The sequence below is a fragment of the Felis catus genome, chromosome B4 (genome assembly GCF_018350175.1).
Source record: "Felis catus isolate Fca126 chromosome B4, F.catus_Fca126_mat1.0, whole genome shotgun sequence".
In the NCBI taxonomy this organism is placed as follows: Eukaryota; Metazoa; Chordata; class Mammalia; order Carnivora; family Felidae; genus Felis; species Felis catus.
The window spans coordinates 49,117,124-49,130,378 of NC_058374.1; the positions used below are offsets into that span (position 1 = coordinate 49,117,124).

Genomic DNA, 13,255 nt, shown 5'->3' on the forward strand with positions numbered 1-13,255 from the left:
AAATGTATCAAAGCAAAGCCCCTACGAGTGCAGTCCCAAGGATAAAATTTTCAGATAGCCCATGAGTCTGATCCAGAGGGAGGGAGAAGCAGTTAGTATTTTCCCAAGGGAAAGAAAAGGTCCAGGCCAACAAAGAGAGGGTATTAAGGCACTAAAATGAGCATATAAGGGGGAAGAACATGGCAACAAAAGATACTTGCACAAAAGACACCAAAGACAATATTTTCATGGAAATTCAAACCACTATTGTATATTTATGTATATGACCATTTAGTACACAAACATACACATGTAAATATATTCAATCTAAACCTTTCTTAGACACACATATACATACCAACCAAGTGATTAGTATTTGGTCATTAGTTATCTAGCAAAAGGTCAAGTAAACGTAGCCCTGGATCCTTTTTCATGTCACTACTCCCTAATGGTGGGTCTGAGACAAACTCTCTATATTCATAACCAAGGTCACCTTGCCTGTCTCCTGGTGCCCAAGCATGTCTCAAAGACAAATAGGAAGTTCTATCACTGGCAAGGCACAGCAAGGGTCATTTACATGATAAGAAGGAGTGATTCATATTTGAATAGTGTACTCCATACTTATTTTGACAGACATTTTTCAAAAACTACACATAACCACCAAAGGGATATAAATACTTTGAAAATACACAGCTTGGAAATACTTGCCTGAGCTTCTAAAAGGTCACAGATTAGTTACTCACAAGTAATTCACATGTGTTAAGAAGCAAATGCTGTGAAAGCGGTCAAAGGTTACAAATTTTCAGTTACAAAATAAATAAGTCCAGGGGATGTAAGGTACAGGATGGTGACTTTAGTTAGTACTGGATATTTGAAAGTTGCTATAAGAGTAGATCTTAGTTCTGCTCACAAGAAAAAAACATTGTAACTATCTGTGATGATAGTTTTAACTAGACTTGTTTGGGTGATCATTTCACAATACGCACAAACACTGAATCATTATGAGGTATACCTAAAACTAATACAATGCTATATGTCAATTATATCTCAATAAAAAATAGTCTGGGAAGGTCCTGTTTATCCTTCACCCAGCTTTCTTCAAAGGTAACATTTTATATAATTATAAAATCAGGAAACTGACATTAGTACGGTTCACAGTCCTAATTCAGATTTCACCAGTTGTACAGACACTTGTATGTGTGCACGCCAACGGAGGCGAACACTCCTGCGTCTATATGCAGTTTTATTACCTAGGTAGATTTGTGTAACCACCACCACAATCAAGATACAGAACTGTTTCATCACCACAAAGATTCCTAGCATTACAGTTTTTTAATTACACACCTCTGTCCCGGAACTCTCTCCCCCACCCCCCACCCCCCACTCCCCACTGGTAGTTATAACCATTCTGGACAAGTTCAACAGTTTCTTTAATAGTTTCACATTTTTAAAGTATATGTTTATAAATACGTAATATATTGTGATCTCCCCTCCCCCACTTCAGGCGACCTGACAGACTTTGGTATCAAAAGGCAGCCCTTGAAATTTATATAAGAACTGATTTCAAACGGATAATGTATTTAATTGTGCTACTTCCTCCCGGGGAGGAGTGGGACGGAGAGAATGGAATCATCCCCATCAAACACACAGGCACGCACCACGCGTTCCATGACCCCAGTCACAACCACCGCTCCCCTCCGAGTGCTTTCTGTACTTTTACAACAGCAACTGAGAGCAGATGTAGGAAGATTGAGAGGAGACTGGGATCCGCTCCCCAAGTTGCTCTAGAGGAGTCAGGGAAACCCCCGCACAACTCCCGAGTCCCAGAGACTGTGGAAAGGGTTGGGGCGGAGCCTGGAGTGGGGGTTGCCCAGCAAGAAGAGGCGGCAGGCGGACCCCGGTGGGAGGGCTGGGAGGCTGCTGTCACTTTATGAGCCCGCGGACCAGACTGAGAGTATCCTGCTGCGGGAGGACCGCGGCCGGCTGGGTGCAGGGCCCCCGCCTCTCGCTCACCACGCGGACCCCGCGTCTCCTCGGAGCCTCGGTGGCGGCGGCGGCGGCGGAGCCTCGCCCACCTCAATCCCCACCCTCTGCATCCTTAGCTGTTAAAGAACAGCAGCGCCTGGCACGTTCCTGGCGGACCTCGGGCGCAGAAGACGAAAGGAAGCAGGCGCAAAGGGACTGGGAAGGCAGCATGCGCCCGCCGGGAACAGCCTCGGCGCCCACGGTCTGAGGCGGCAGCCTCACTTCGCCATTGTGAGCCGCCGCCGGGGGAGCTCGCACGCGCCGCGGACCCCCCGGGTCCCCGTCGGCACCGTGATGGGGCACCTGCCCGCGAGAACGCGCGGCGGCCGCCGCCTCCTGCCTCTGCTCTGGCTCTTTGTGCTACTCAAGGTAGGGGAGCGCCCCCCACCCCCCACCCCGCCCCTGCCCCGGCGGTCCTGCCTGGGTCCGCGCTCCGACGCCCCGGCTCCATCTCGGGGGCTTGATGGCCGGGCCGCTGCACGCGCCGGTCGTGCAGCCGGGCGCAAGCTTTGTTGTCCTTGCGTGTGCGTGTTCCCGGAGGTTTTGAGGGATGGGGTGGAAGAACAGGCAACTTTGCTCCCTCCAGCTTTCGCCCTTTGTGCTCTTTTTTTTTTTTTTTTTTTTTCTTTACCGCGGCTGGTAACCACGTCAAAGGTGGGCTTGTTAGGTAGCGTTTCACCAGGCAAAATGAGGTCACTTTTCCCTCTGGTCACTACTGCAACTCCAGTGCTCTCCCCAACGGTGTGTGCGGCTGCTTTGTCTCAATTTACTTTCTGCTGGAACTATGCACCTGGGGCTGAGCTCCCTGTTCGCAAAGGACTGCCGGGGTGGTTCGTGAGCATGGTTTTCTCTGAATAAAGAGAGTCAACTTGAGCCTGGAGAGAACTCTTTTCCCCAGGTCTTCGTCTTCAACCTCATCGTTCCCCTTACAAAGTCTTTAGACTTTCCCCCACCTTATTTACAAAGGCTGGTATCTCTAAATTTAAGTGGCAGAGAAATCTGTGTGATTAACTTTTTCGAGTTTTCTTTGGATTCTGCTGCTTTAGGCTGTGATTTTGAGGAAAATGAGAAGGAAGGGGGCTGCTTAAAAAAATCCTACTTTGGTAACTATGCTGTGCATGAAATCTTTCAGACAAATTTCAGCTACATGTTTGCTTGGAAAGTAGTGTGGAGTTGTGAGGTAATTGTCTACCACTTGTGTCCTCAGTGGGTCTAGCTTTTCGTTTCCTCATTAGTCCTTTTCCCTTCCTGGCAAAGTAGGTCACAGGTGACTGGGAGCTATCCTTTCAGCACCACCGTGATTGCTACCTTGGAAATGGATGTAACGTTAATGGATGCAAAGGTTTCCTTACCAAAGAGTCACTTTTTGCTTACGTGTACCATTAATTATGAATGCTTGACAAGGAGACAGTGGAATAGGACCAATGGATTGAGAAAAGCATCAATTTTAAATATTCCATATTTTTATGGCTCTTAATGGAATATAGGAAAAAATAATTTCAAGGAGAAGAAGCAACAGAGTAAATACATGAAATTTTAAGTTATATTTAATATGTTTTTACATTTTTCTTAAGTTTTAAATGATAGTTTTATTTAAAATCTGGCAAATGATAAGTTTGGTCATAGGCTTTTACTCTAGGAGATTGCTCTTTTAGCATACCCCACAATTGTATTAGATTTATTTAAGCTTTCTATTAATTTTTCTACTTGTCAAATTCTGTCATAACTATTATGTCTATGCAACACTTGTCATGAACCCCAAGCGGGAGATGGCATCACCACACATTTTTCTAAGTAACAGCTAAGACCTACATGTATGACATCTGCCCCAAATCCAACCTTTGGCATAACCACAGGTTTTTATTTGAATTCTTCATAACGTGTGAGAATTTCAGGAATGTTCAAATGATGAGTTTGAGAGCGGGGGTGGAGCGCTGCAATTAAAATGGACAAAATGTGGCAAAACTTCTAATCAAAACCTGATACAGATGTGAGAAAATGCAGTCAGTGTTGGCATAACAGTAGTCTCAGTGACTGTAGTAGAGGTTCACCCTATTCCACATAATAGGTGTATTTTTGCCCATTGGCAGGTGGATGTCAATTATGGTTGACTGCATCACATAGTAAATACATTGATAAAGCTTGTCATTTAAATAAATATTGTAATGGGACAACTATGTAAATGCGGTTTTGTGTCGTCTTAATATAAAGTATATTAGAGGAAAAAAATTATATGTATATATACTGAATACCCATCAGGTGCCAGTCAGTCTTCCAGGGACTTCATATATGCTATTTCAGTAGGCTTAATCTGTTACAGTTGACAAAGAGACGTTCACAGTGTTAAATTGGGCACAAAGGATAATGCATTGACATTTGGGAATAGTATATTACATGATAAAATGGGCATATCGTATCATCTCTTTATAATTTGGAGATATATTTGCCTTCAAGGTTTTGAACAAGTGTCAGTAAAGTAGTCCTGAAAACAATTCCGTTATTAAATAGCAGATTGTTGATTGAATCCCAATGATAAGCTCTGTGTGCTGAGTCAGAAACATTTATCCAACCTCAACCACATCTCTGTAGCTCTCATTATGTCAACAAATCTTTCACTACTCCACATGAAGTGTCTTCTATATAAGAATAAAAATTCTTAAAAGCGATAAAGTTAGAGAAACCAAAATATGAGGCTTGATTTATAGTATTATCTTTTTCACAAATCAGAAGCAAGCAACTGGGTATAAGTGATGGGAAGTCTAAAAATTTGAATCTGTATGATTGGCTATAACCAGTTTCATTGAGGTAGCCTAAATGAGCCTGGCCATGGAAGCCTTTGTACATCATTCCTTATCCCTAGCTAAATGATAGGAACATTTAATCGGGCATCTCAGATTGTCTAAATCATCCACTGTATGCTGTAAGACTAATATCTGCACAACTAGTGTTGCATAAACAATGTTAATTATGAAATTAAAAAAATAAATTTCATAATCAATATTGATGGTGTATATAACAATAGAAAAAAAAGTAGAACTCTATTATCAAGTATACTGGGAACTACCAGTCTGGAAATCTTCTACCCACATATGAATGTAAATGGAGTATTTATCTGATGAGTCTCCTTCTTGTGCATCTTCCCATAATTCCCAGGGAAGGCAATATAATTTCTCTCACCTATCCTATCTTTACTAAACCTCTTCTTGAAAATTGCTTCCTGTATCAGTTCACTCAATATCAGTATTTTGTCAACTAAAATGCAAATTGTAGAATATGACATCATAGGAATTTAAATTCTGCCTTCCCTGAAATGGTGCTCATTAGTAGTCAAGTGGAATGTTTCCCTAAACTCATAGGCTTGGCATGAATCCTTCTTTCTTTACTTAACCTCCTCTCTATATTTTTCTCTGTGTCTGCTCTTACCTGATATGTAATTAAAGAACATTAAATTTGAAAGAGGACTTAATTATATTTTCTGGAAGGAGGTTTAGGTTTAATTCTATAAAACATGAGTGTTATGATGTTGGCCATAGTACTCCTATTTAGGAGAAATATCCACTTTCCAAGGTCTGTCTGCCTTTCTCCACCATTCTCTCTCTCTCTTCCTCTTTCTCTTTCTCCCCCTCTTCTCATCCCTCTCTCTTTCCCTTTCTTTGACTCTCTCTCCCTCTCTCTCTCTCTCTTACACAGACACACACACACACACACACACACACACACACACACACATGCACACAGACACACACACGAAATAATTTTCACTTCCTCATGGAGGTTTCATTCACATTCTATATTATACAACATTAGCAGATGAACTATAATGTCAGCTTGAACCACTCTCCTCGCAATGAAGTTTGCTGTCATTAACTCCTCTGTCAATCGACTCCTTTGATAAATGTTGTGGCCAACCTTTTAGAGAAACTCTTTCGCATATGACATCGCCAGTAAGTTGGAGAAGGTTCACCGGGCAGGGCTTCTACTGGGGATTGGGTAATCCTTCCAACTGTCCACATGTTTGCCTTTGTTCTTTGTTGCGTGACAGATTATTGTTACCTTAAGGAATAAAAAATCCACACCATACCCCTGCCTCATTTTGGCCCATAAGAAAATGCACATCTGTAGGCATAAGTGATTAAAAACAATGTAAGAATTGTACTTTTTAAAAAATTGTTTTTCATGTTTATTTGTTTATTTTGTGTGTGAGAGAGATAGAGCACAAGCAGGGGAGGGGCAGAGAGAGAGAGAGAGAGAGAGAGAGAGAGAGACAGAATCCCAAGGAGGCTCTGTGCTGTCAGTGCAGAGCCCAGTGCAGGGCTCGATCTTACAAACCATGAGGTCATGACCTGAACAGAAATCAACAGCCAGAAACTTAACCGGCTGAGCCACCCAGGCACCCCTTTTTGTACTTTATTTATTTATTTATTTTTAATTTTATTATTTAAAAAACTTAATGTTGTATTTATTTTTGTGAGAGAGAAAGACAGAACATGAGCAGGGGAGAGACAGAGAGAGAGGGAACCATAGAATCTGAAGGAGGTTCTGGGCTCCGAGCTGTCAGCACAGAGACTGATGCAGGGCTTGACCCATGATCTGAGCGAAAGTTGGATACTTAACTAACATCCAGGCACCCTTGCACTTTAATTTTAAATGTGGCACTATTTCTAGCATCTAAATGTCCAACTTAAAGTTATTTAAACTTATAAGCACATTGACTCTTGAGTTTTATGAATATAATTCCAACTTGAGTCTTGAGGGTTTGCAAAGGACTTTTGGTGTTGGATACAGTTGGTGCACCTATTTAAGCCAATGTGATTGGCAGCAGTGTGGCACAAGAGAAGGCTTAACAGGAATGACCATAGGTATTTTTCATTTTCTTCCTAATTTAATGCCTTCAGGTACACAGTTTCAGTGCTGCACTTTCAGAAGCATAGCCACACTGCAGTGATGAGCTTCACTAGAAAGCACTTAGTATGTTCATTTTATTGCTCCAAATACATTTACTTTTGTTTTCTTTTTAATTTTTAATGTTTATTTGAGAGAGAGAGAGAGAGAGAGAGACAGAATGTGAGTAGGGGAGGGGCAGAAAGAGAGGGAGACACTAATCTGAAGCAGGATCCAGGCTCTGAGCTGTCAGCACAGAGCTTGACATGGAGTTTGAACCGACCAACTGTGAGATCATGACCTGAGCCAAAGCCAACGCTTAACTGACCCAGCCACCCAGGCGCCCCTACGTTTATTTTTGAAATAAAGGAAAGTATATTGCAATTTTTTGTCTCCCACTGTGTTTAGTATGTGGAATTAGGCAAATGATAGAAGCTTAATAAACAGAATTTCAATTTTCAGCATTATATAGTTTCTGACAGAAAAGTGTTAAATACCATCATATTGATTTGTGAACACATCTTTAAGGAAAACATGAGAAAATTATCATTTTGTGAATTAAATCATTATAATTACATTGCAGTCATTACAGTAAAAAATAATAAAAAGTTACCAGTTCCTCATATCAAGAACTCTTTAAGATTATGAATCAAAATACCAAGGTGTTATTTTTTTTCCAAAAATGCAGCACTGTTGATTGTTCATTTATTCACCAGTGTTACCTCCACTGCATTTGCTATCATCTATATAAAAGCAAAGTTGAAATAATAGAAGAAATCGCTTTCGTTACCTCTACATGTGACCTGCAGCTTCAGCCAACATCCAGCCAGCTCTGCAAGTCATATTCTTGCTTCCTCTTCCATATCATCATTCTTCTGTGACCACTACCAGCTAGAGCTGACAAAGATTTCTGCATTCTTCTAATAGAAACCACTCTAATTTTTGCCATAACATTGCTCTTGAGAGAGATGAAGCCTTTCCTACACCCCAGTCTTGGTTCTATTTATGGTGGTGTTTAATCCAAGAGCATAACTCAAAGCCTTAAAGAACTCTTATGTCATGGCCTCAAAGATCCATTGGTATTAGCTCTTTCTGCTTAAATAAATATGTGAGAGACTTCTTTGTGCACCTGTGTCCTTTATTTGAAGAAGCAAAACAAGGCTGACGTGGCACAAGTGGAATGAGCCAGGGGGTGAACGGGTTGGGATGAAGCTAGAGGCAGATACAAAGACTCGTATCCTCATCTCTCCTGGTGCTATTGGCTCCAACAGGTGCCATAGTGCTTCCACCAGCTCATCAGGGCAATATGTAAATAACCTCATTAAGCACCTCTCTTGTAATCTACAGTCACTAATTATTCCTAATTACTAAGTTTGTCCTTTCACAAGCTTGTCCTTGGGCTCCAGAGCACTGATCCTTAGGCTGTTTTTTTTTTTTTCCTCTGAACATGGTGCCTTCAAATTTATTTCTATAAGTACAACCATATTTTATCCTTGTGTCAGAAAACCGTTCTCAACTCTTTCATTTAAAATCTAATTCTCCAATGAAAGATGTCTGCTTTCCTAGACATTCTAGTTACCTAAAAGGCCAACTCCTTTTACTCCTGAATATAGTAGAACCAACAAACAGAGGATGTTCGAAACAAAGTTGTAGAGGTTTCTTGGTAAGGAAGATTTTTCCTTTCCTTTTTTGTCAGGAAATTGAGATGAAAGAGAGAAAAATGATAGTTGCTTGGGAAAATACTTCAGAAACAGAATCAGAACTGACAATAGGACTCTGAGTTTGAGAATTGTATTAAAAATTATAAATATTCATGGTGATTTTTGTAAGGAAATTAATATAGGGAAAATTAGGAAATCAAATGCAAAGGAAGTTTGATGAAAACAAATGTATTGCCATCCTTCTATTTATATGCAAATAAATTTCTTATTGAGTACTCTTCATTTATTTGGTTTCCCACTCTTCCTAAATAGGAATGCTGTGCAGTTCATTTTTCTAACAAAAACTGGTTTTATCATAAAGTGAATTAAAACCAAATGAACCTGCTAATTTTTGTAACTTTACTAAACAAATAAAAAGCATTTATCTGCAATGTAGGGGTCCAAAATCAGAATTGTATTTCATAACACTAATGTGTATGTGATGTACATGACAGATGTTTCCCTTTTTCTGTATCACCTCATTTAACTGTTTTTCAGGTAACAGAAGCTTTGTGTTTGTTTGTTTTCTTTCTGCACACCTACTTTTTTATAATAGATTATTTGTGTGTGAGAAAATATCATGGGTCTACCAGGTCCTTAATCCTTTTCTTTCTTTATGGCCTCCTATTGACCAAGTGATGCACAGAGACATTTCTGTCCCTTGTTCCCTTTACTCTTAACCCATATCAGAGACCAACTATAGCCCTGTGTGCTGAACTTGATTTTGATTCCCTCTTGGTTCCTCTCATAGGAGCTTGTGATTGGCATGTGCAAACCAGATGTTAGAGAATTCCACAGAATCTGCAGTGCCCTTTCCATATTTGGTCTGATCTGAGTTCTGATTCCTAACTTCTTCTACCCTACTTTCTGAATCAGGATTCGATTTTGATTAACTCTAGCATTACTGGCTTGTGATCCTGGCTGTAACTTCTGGTTAATCTCTCCCTGTCATGTAGCTTCCTTGAAAGAGTATCCTATAAACTCTTCTGGCTAACCAGTCTTTCCCCAAAGCCAGAATGGTCACATTAAGAAGTTACTTTTCTTCTTCAATACTAAGTCTGTCTTTCTGATTCCAGGATAATGATTTGCTGTCCATTCCATTCAGTTAATCAAACAGTGATTGAATATTTATTGTGTGCCAGGAATTGTACCAGATGTTGTAGGTACAGGAATGGACAATAGTCAGTTGAATCTTCACAAATGATACAGTGGGAAAATAGACATAAAAGAAAATGCCATTAACATTTAGTGAAGTTTTTGTTTGTTTAATAGAGAAAACTATGTTAATAGAAAACTACGTTAACATAGTTTAAAAAAACTATGTTAATATGCTACAGGAGAGACTATATCCCGTGGTTTGGGAAATGATTTCTTAAAAGATGATACCTGAGCTGAGCCTGAGTTAGGTTTAAAAATATGGACATATAGACAGAGAAAACTGCATGAGCAAAGGCCCACTATTGAAAAAAGAATGCAAGCATGGCAGAGTTTAGGAAAATACAAGCGTGCATAAAAGGAAGGGAGGGGATAGATTCCAGATCAGGGAGACTCCTATAGGCTGTGCTAAAAAAGTAGGATCTTTATTTTCTAGGTGAAGATGATCATTGAAGGGTTGAGCCAGGCTTAGTAGAGCAAGATTTGTAGTTCAGAAAGAGTCTTTGGCTATAAGAAAGGTTATCCCAAAGGTGAAGTGGGCCCGGAAGCAGTTGAACTACTAGGAGGTTATTATAATGGTCCAATTAAGAGATGACAAATGGTGACCCTAGGGTGATGGGAAAAGAAACTAAAAGTAAGGAGGCAATGTTAAAAGCAGCTAAATTGACAAGACTGGTTAGATGTGGGGAACCGGGGAGAGGGTAATTTTCATGCTAACTTCCAGATAACTGACACCTTTGCCTGAAATATTGCAGTTTTAAGAATGTGTACTCCTCCAGATCGGTTTACCCCCTTCCCTATCATGCTTAGTACCATTGTTCCTGCTCCACACCTTTATTAATCGTCCTTTAATTAAACTCTCTAGGATTTCCCCTGAGTGCCCTACTGGGGCCTTGACTGATATATAGGACATGACGAATTTAGTGGAAGATCTCTTGAGTTTGAAGTGCCAAAAAACCACAAGAGTATTATTAGATATGAGTCTGATGTCCAGGGGCGATGGCAAGCCTGGAGATGTGAATGGGGATGTCCCAGCAGAGAGAAAAGTAGAGAAGGGCAGTGGGCCAGGATGGGCCTTGAGGAGCACTAACATTTAATAAGGAACTTAAGAAGATGAAGAAGAAACATCCAGAGAGGTGTAAGAGGAATGTCAAATCAAGGAAATTTGGAGTCTAGGAAATTTCAAGGGGGAAGGATCGGCCAACAACATCAAACACAACAGAAAGGTCCCATAAGCTAAGATCTGGAAAATATCTTTGGACTGGAAAATAGGTAGCCATTGGTCTCCATGAAGCTTGGGAAGAGCTGAGGAATAGAGAACCAGGCACTTATTTGTTAAGAGCATAGGCATCAGGTCAGAGAGACCTGATTTCGATTTTGGCTTCCTTGGCTATGCCACTTACCAACAAGCTGGATGTGGAGAAAAGTTATTTCACTTGTGTGGTGCCCCTTTGGCAATCTGTTGCACTTATGTCAGAGAATACTTGTCAGGCAGGAATAGGTGAGATGGCCATAACGTACTTTAAAAAGTGCCTTAGAATACAGTAAGCACTCAATAAGTGTTCTGTACAAAAACAAAAAGAGAAGGCAAGAGATAGGATAGGAAGGCAAGAGGTAGCTAAAGCAAAATCAAAGAGGTAGAACAATAAGAATGTGTATAGAGCCACATCTTCCAGAATATGCGTCATGGAACATGAGAGACTTCCAATGTCAAAGATGTTATTAAAACTAAACACTTCTGTGGTAACATGAATCTTGGAAATAATCAATTTAACTTTGTTTAAACTATTACTTATTCATTTACTCTTATTTTTTTGTACCAGGACTTCTCAGAACACTTAGTATGTTAATATGCATTGTGCTTTCCAGAAGGGAGATCTAGCATGTAGCATTTCCCAAGTTTGATTGTAGAACCCATTTTGTAAAAATACTTCGTGGGAATACATGTGATTGCACTCTAAGAAACAATATCTGTGCTTGTACACTAGACACTTCTTTTTATTCCTTTATCTTTTTTGTAAATGAGAAATTTAACTTTAATGATAAAAAAAAACACAGCAGCAAGATCCTTTATAATTTAAATCGCAGAATCAGAAGACTTTGCATGAAGGAAAGTAACCATTCCCAACTTTCTTATCAAGGACTGATGTTCAAGAAACTGTCTTAGCAGAAAACAAATGTACATATTCTCCTTATTTTGCGGATTGTGCTAACTCCAGTTTTGGTAACTGTGTATACAAAAAAGGTTCTTTGGCTTTTGGCTATTGAAAAATGAAAAAATCATTTTGACCCTATTTTCTAATATAATCATCTTACTATATAACTTGAGAGAACAATATATTTTATTCAGTATTATTTGTCTCTAAGATTACTGCCAATTGGTTAAAAATTTTTTTTACTGTTTATTTATTTTTGAGAGACAGAGATACAGAGTGCAAGTGGGGGCAGGGCAGAGGGGGGTGGGGGGAGAGAGAATCCGAAACAGGCTCCAGGCTCCAAGCTGTCAGCACAGAGTGCAACATGGGGCTGGAACCATGAGATCATGACCTGAGTGAAGTTGGATGTACGGCCGACTGAGCCACCCTCGCACCCCTGTGACCATTGGTTTTAAACGGTGAAATCACTCTCAGGCAAGAGGTGGCTGCTCCCCTTCTCAGCACCTGTTTTGTTGTTTGGTTAGTTTGGTTTGGGGATGAGCTGTTTCTGGTGGTAGCTTTCACACATTGCTACTATCTCCATTTCACTTGAGTTGAGCACTGTGTTGGGACTGTTCCCGCTTTCTTGCGTGCTCTGAATAACTGCTTGTCAACAGACCTGACAGGTTATAAAGATCACATGTGAGAAGCTTGTCATCTCTCTGTCCTGTCCTCAGCCGCCCATCATACCACTTTCACAGTTTACACTAGCCCAGATTTTCTGCCTGTTGCCCGTTCTTCTCTTTTGTGGCCACGACAGCTAGTTGGGTAGAAGGCAATTCTCGTTCTTCCCCAGTAGGGCCCCAGGATGAACCATGATATCGGTTTGAGAGTGTTAGCATGAGAAAAATACTTGGTACATTATAAGCATTTTATAAATGCAGATTTTATTTTATTCCAATCTCTGTTCAAAGGGCATTTCCTCAATATGTCTTTTGTCAACAGTCAATCTAAAATCACCCCGTCACTCTAAAATTTTACCACTTTTACCCGGATTTATTTTCTTCAGAGAATGTATCACTCACCACGTGGTGAGTTTTTTATTACTTGATCCTCCTTTGGAATGCTTGTAAGTTCCATGAGAGCAAGGACTTTATCCACTTTGTTCCCTGCTGTATCCCCAGCTGCTAGAAGAGCACCTGGACCATGGGAGATGCTCCGTGAATACTTGTTGAATAAATGAATGAATGTTGCATGAGTACATGGGGTGAGAAAGGTCAGGCAGCAGCGCTGGGACAGACTCAAGAGGATGAGCTGGATGCAGGCGTGCCAGCGCAGGGACGGGGCTGCCGCGCAACCCCGTGAACTAGGAGGGAGAAT

General features: G+C 40.6%; 1 protein-coding gene across 2 annotated transcripts in view; it reads left to right on the forward strand.

The window, feature by feature from the left end:
• The first annotated feature begins 1,936 nt into the window (after positions 1 to 1,936).
• Positions 1,937 to 13,255, forward strand: part of PTPRO (protein tyrosine phosphatase receptor type O) — a 242,162-nt gene continuing 230,843 nt past the window's right edge. The window contains exon 1 of one of the 2 annotated variants that reach the window (XM_023256797.2): positions 1,937 to 2,373. In XM_023256797.2, the coding sequence (XP_023112565.1) occupies positions 2,299 to 2,373 (75 nt within the window). In that variant the 5' untranslated portion in view covers positions 1,937 to 2,298. The remainder of the gene's footprint in view (positions 2,374 to 13,255) is intronic. The other variant, XM_023256798.2, reaches the window with a different exon arrangement.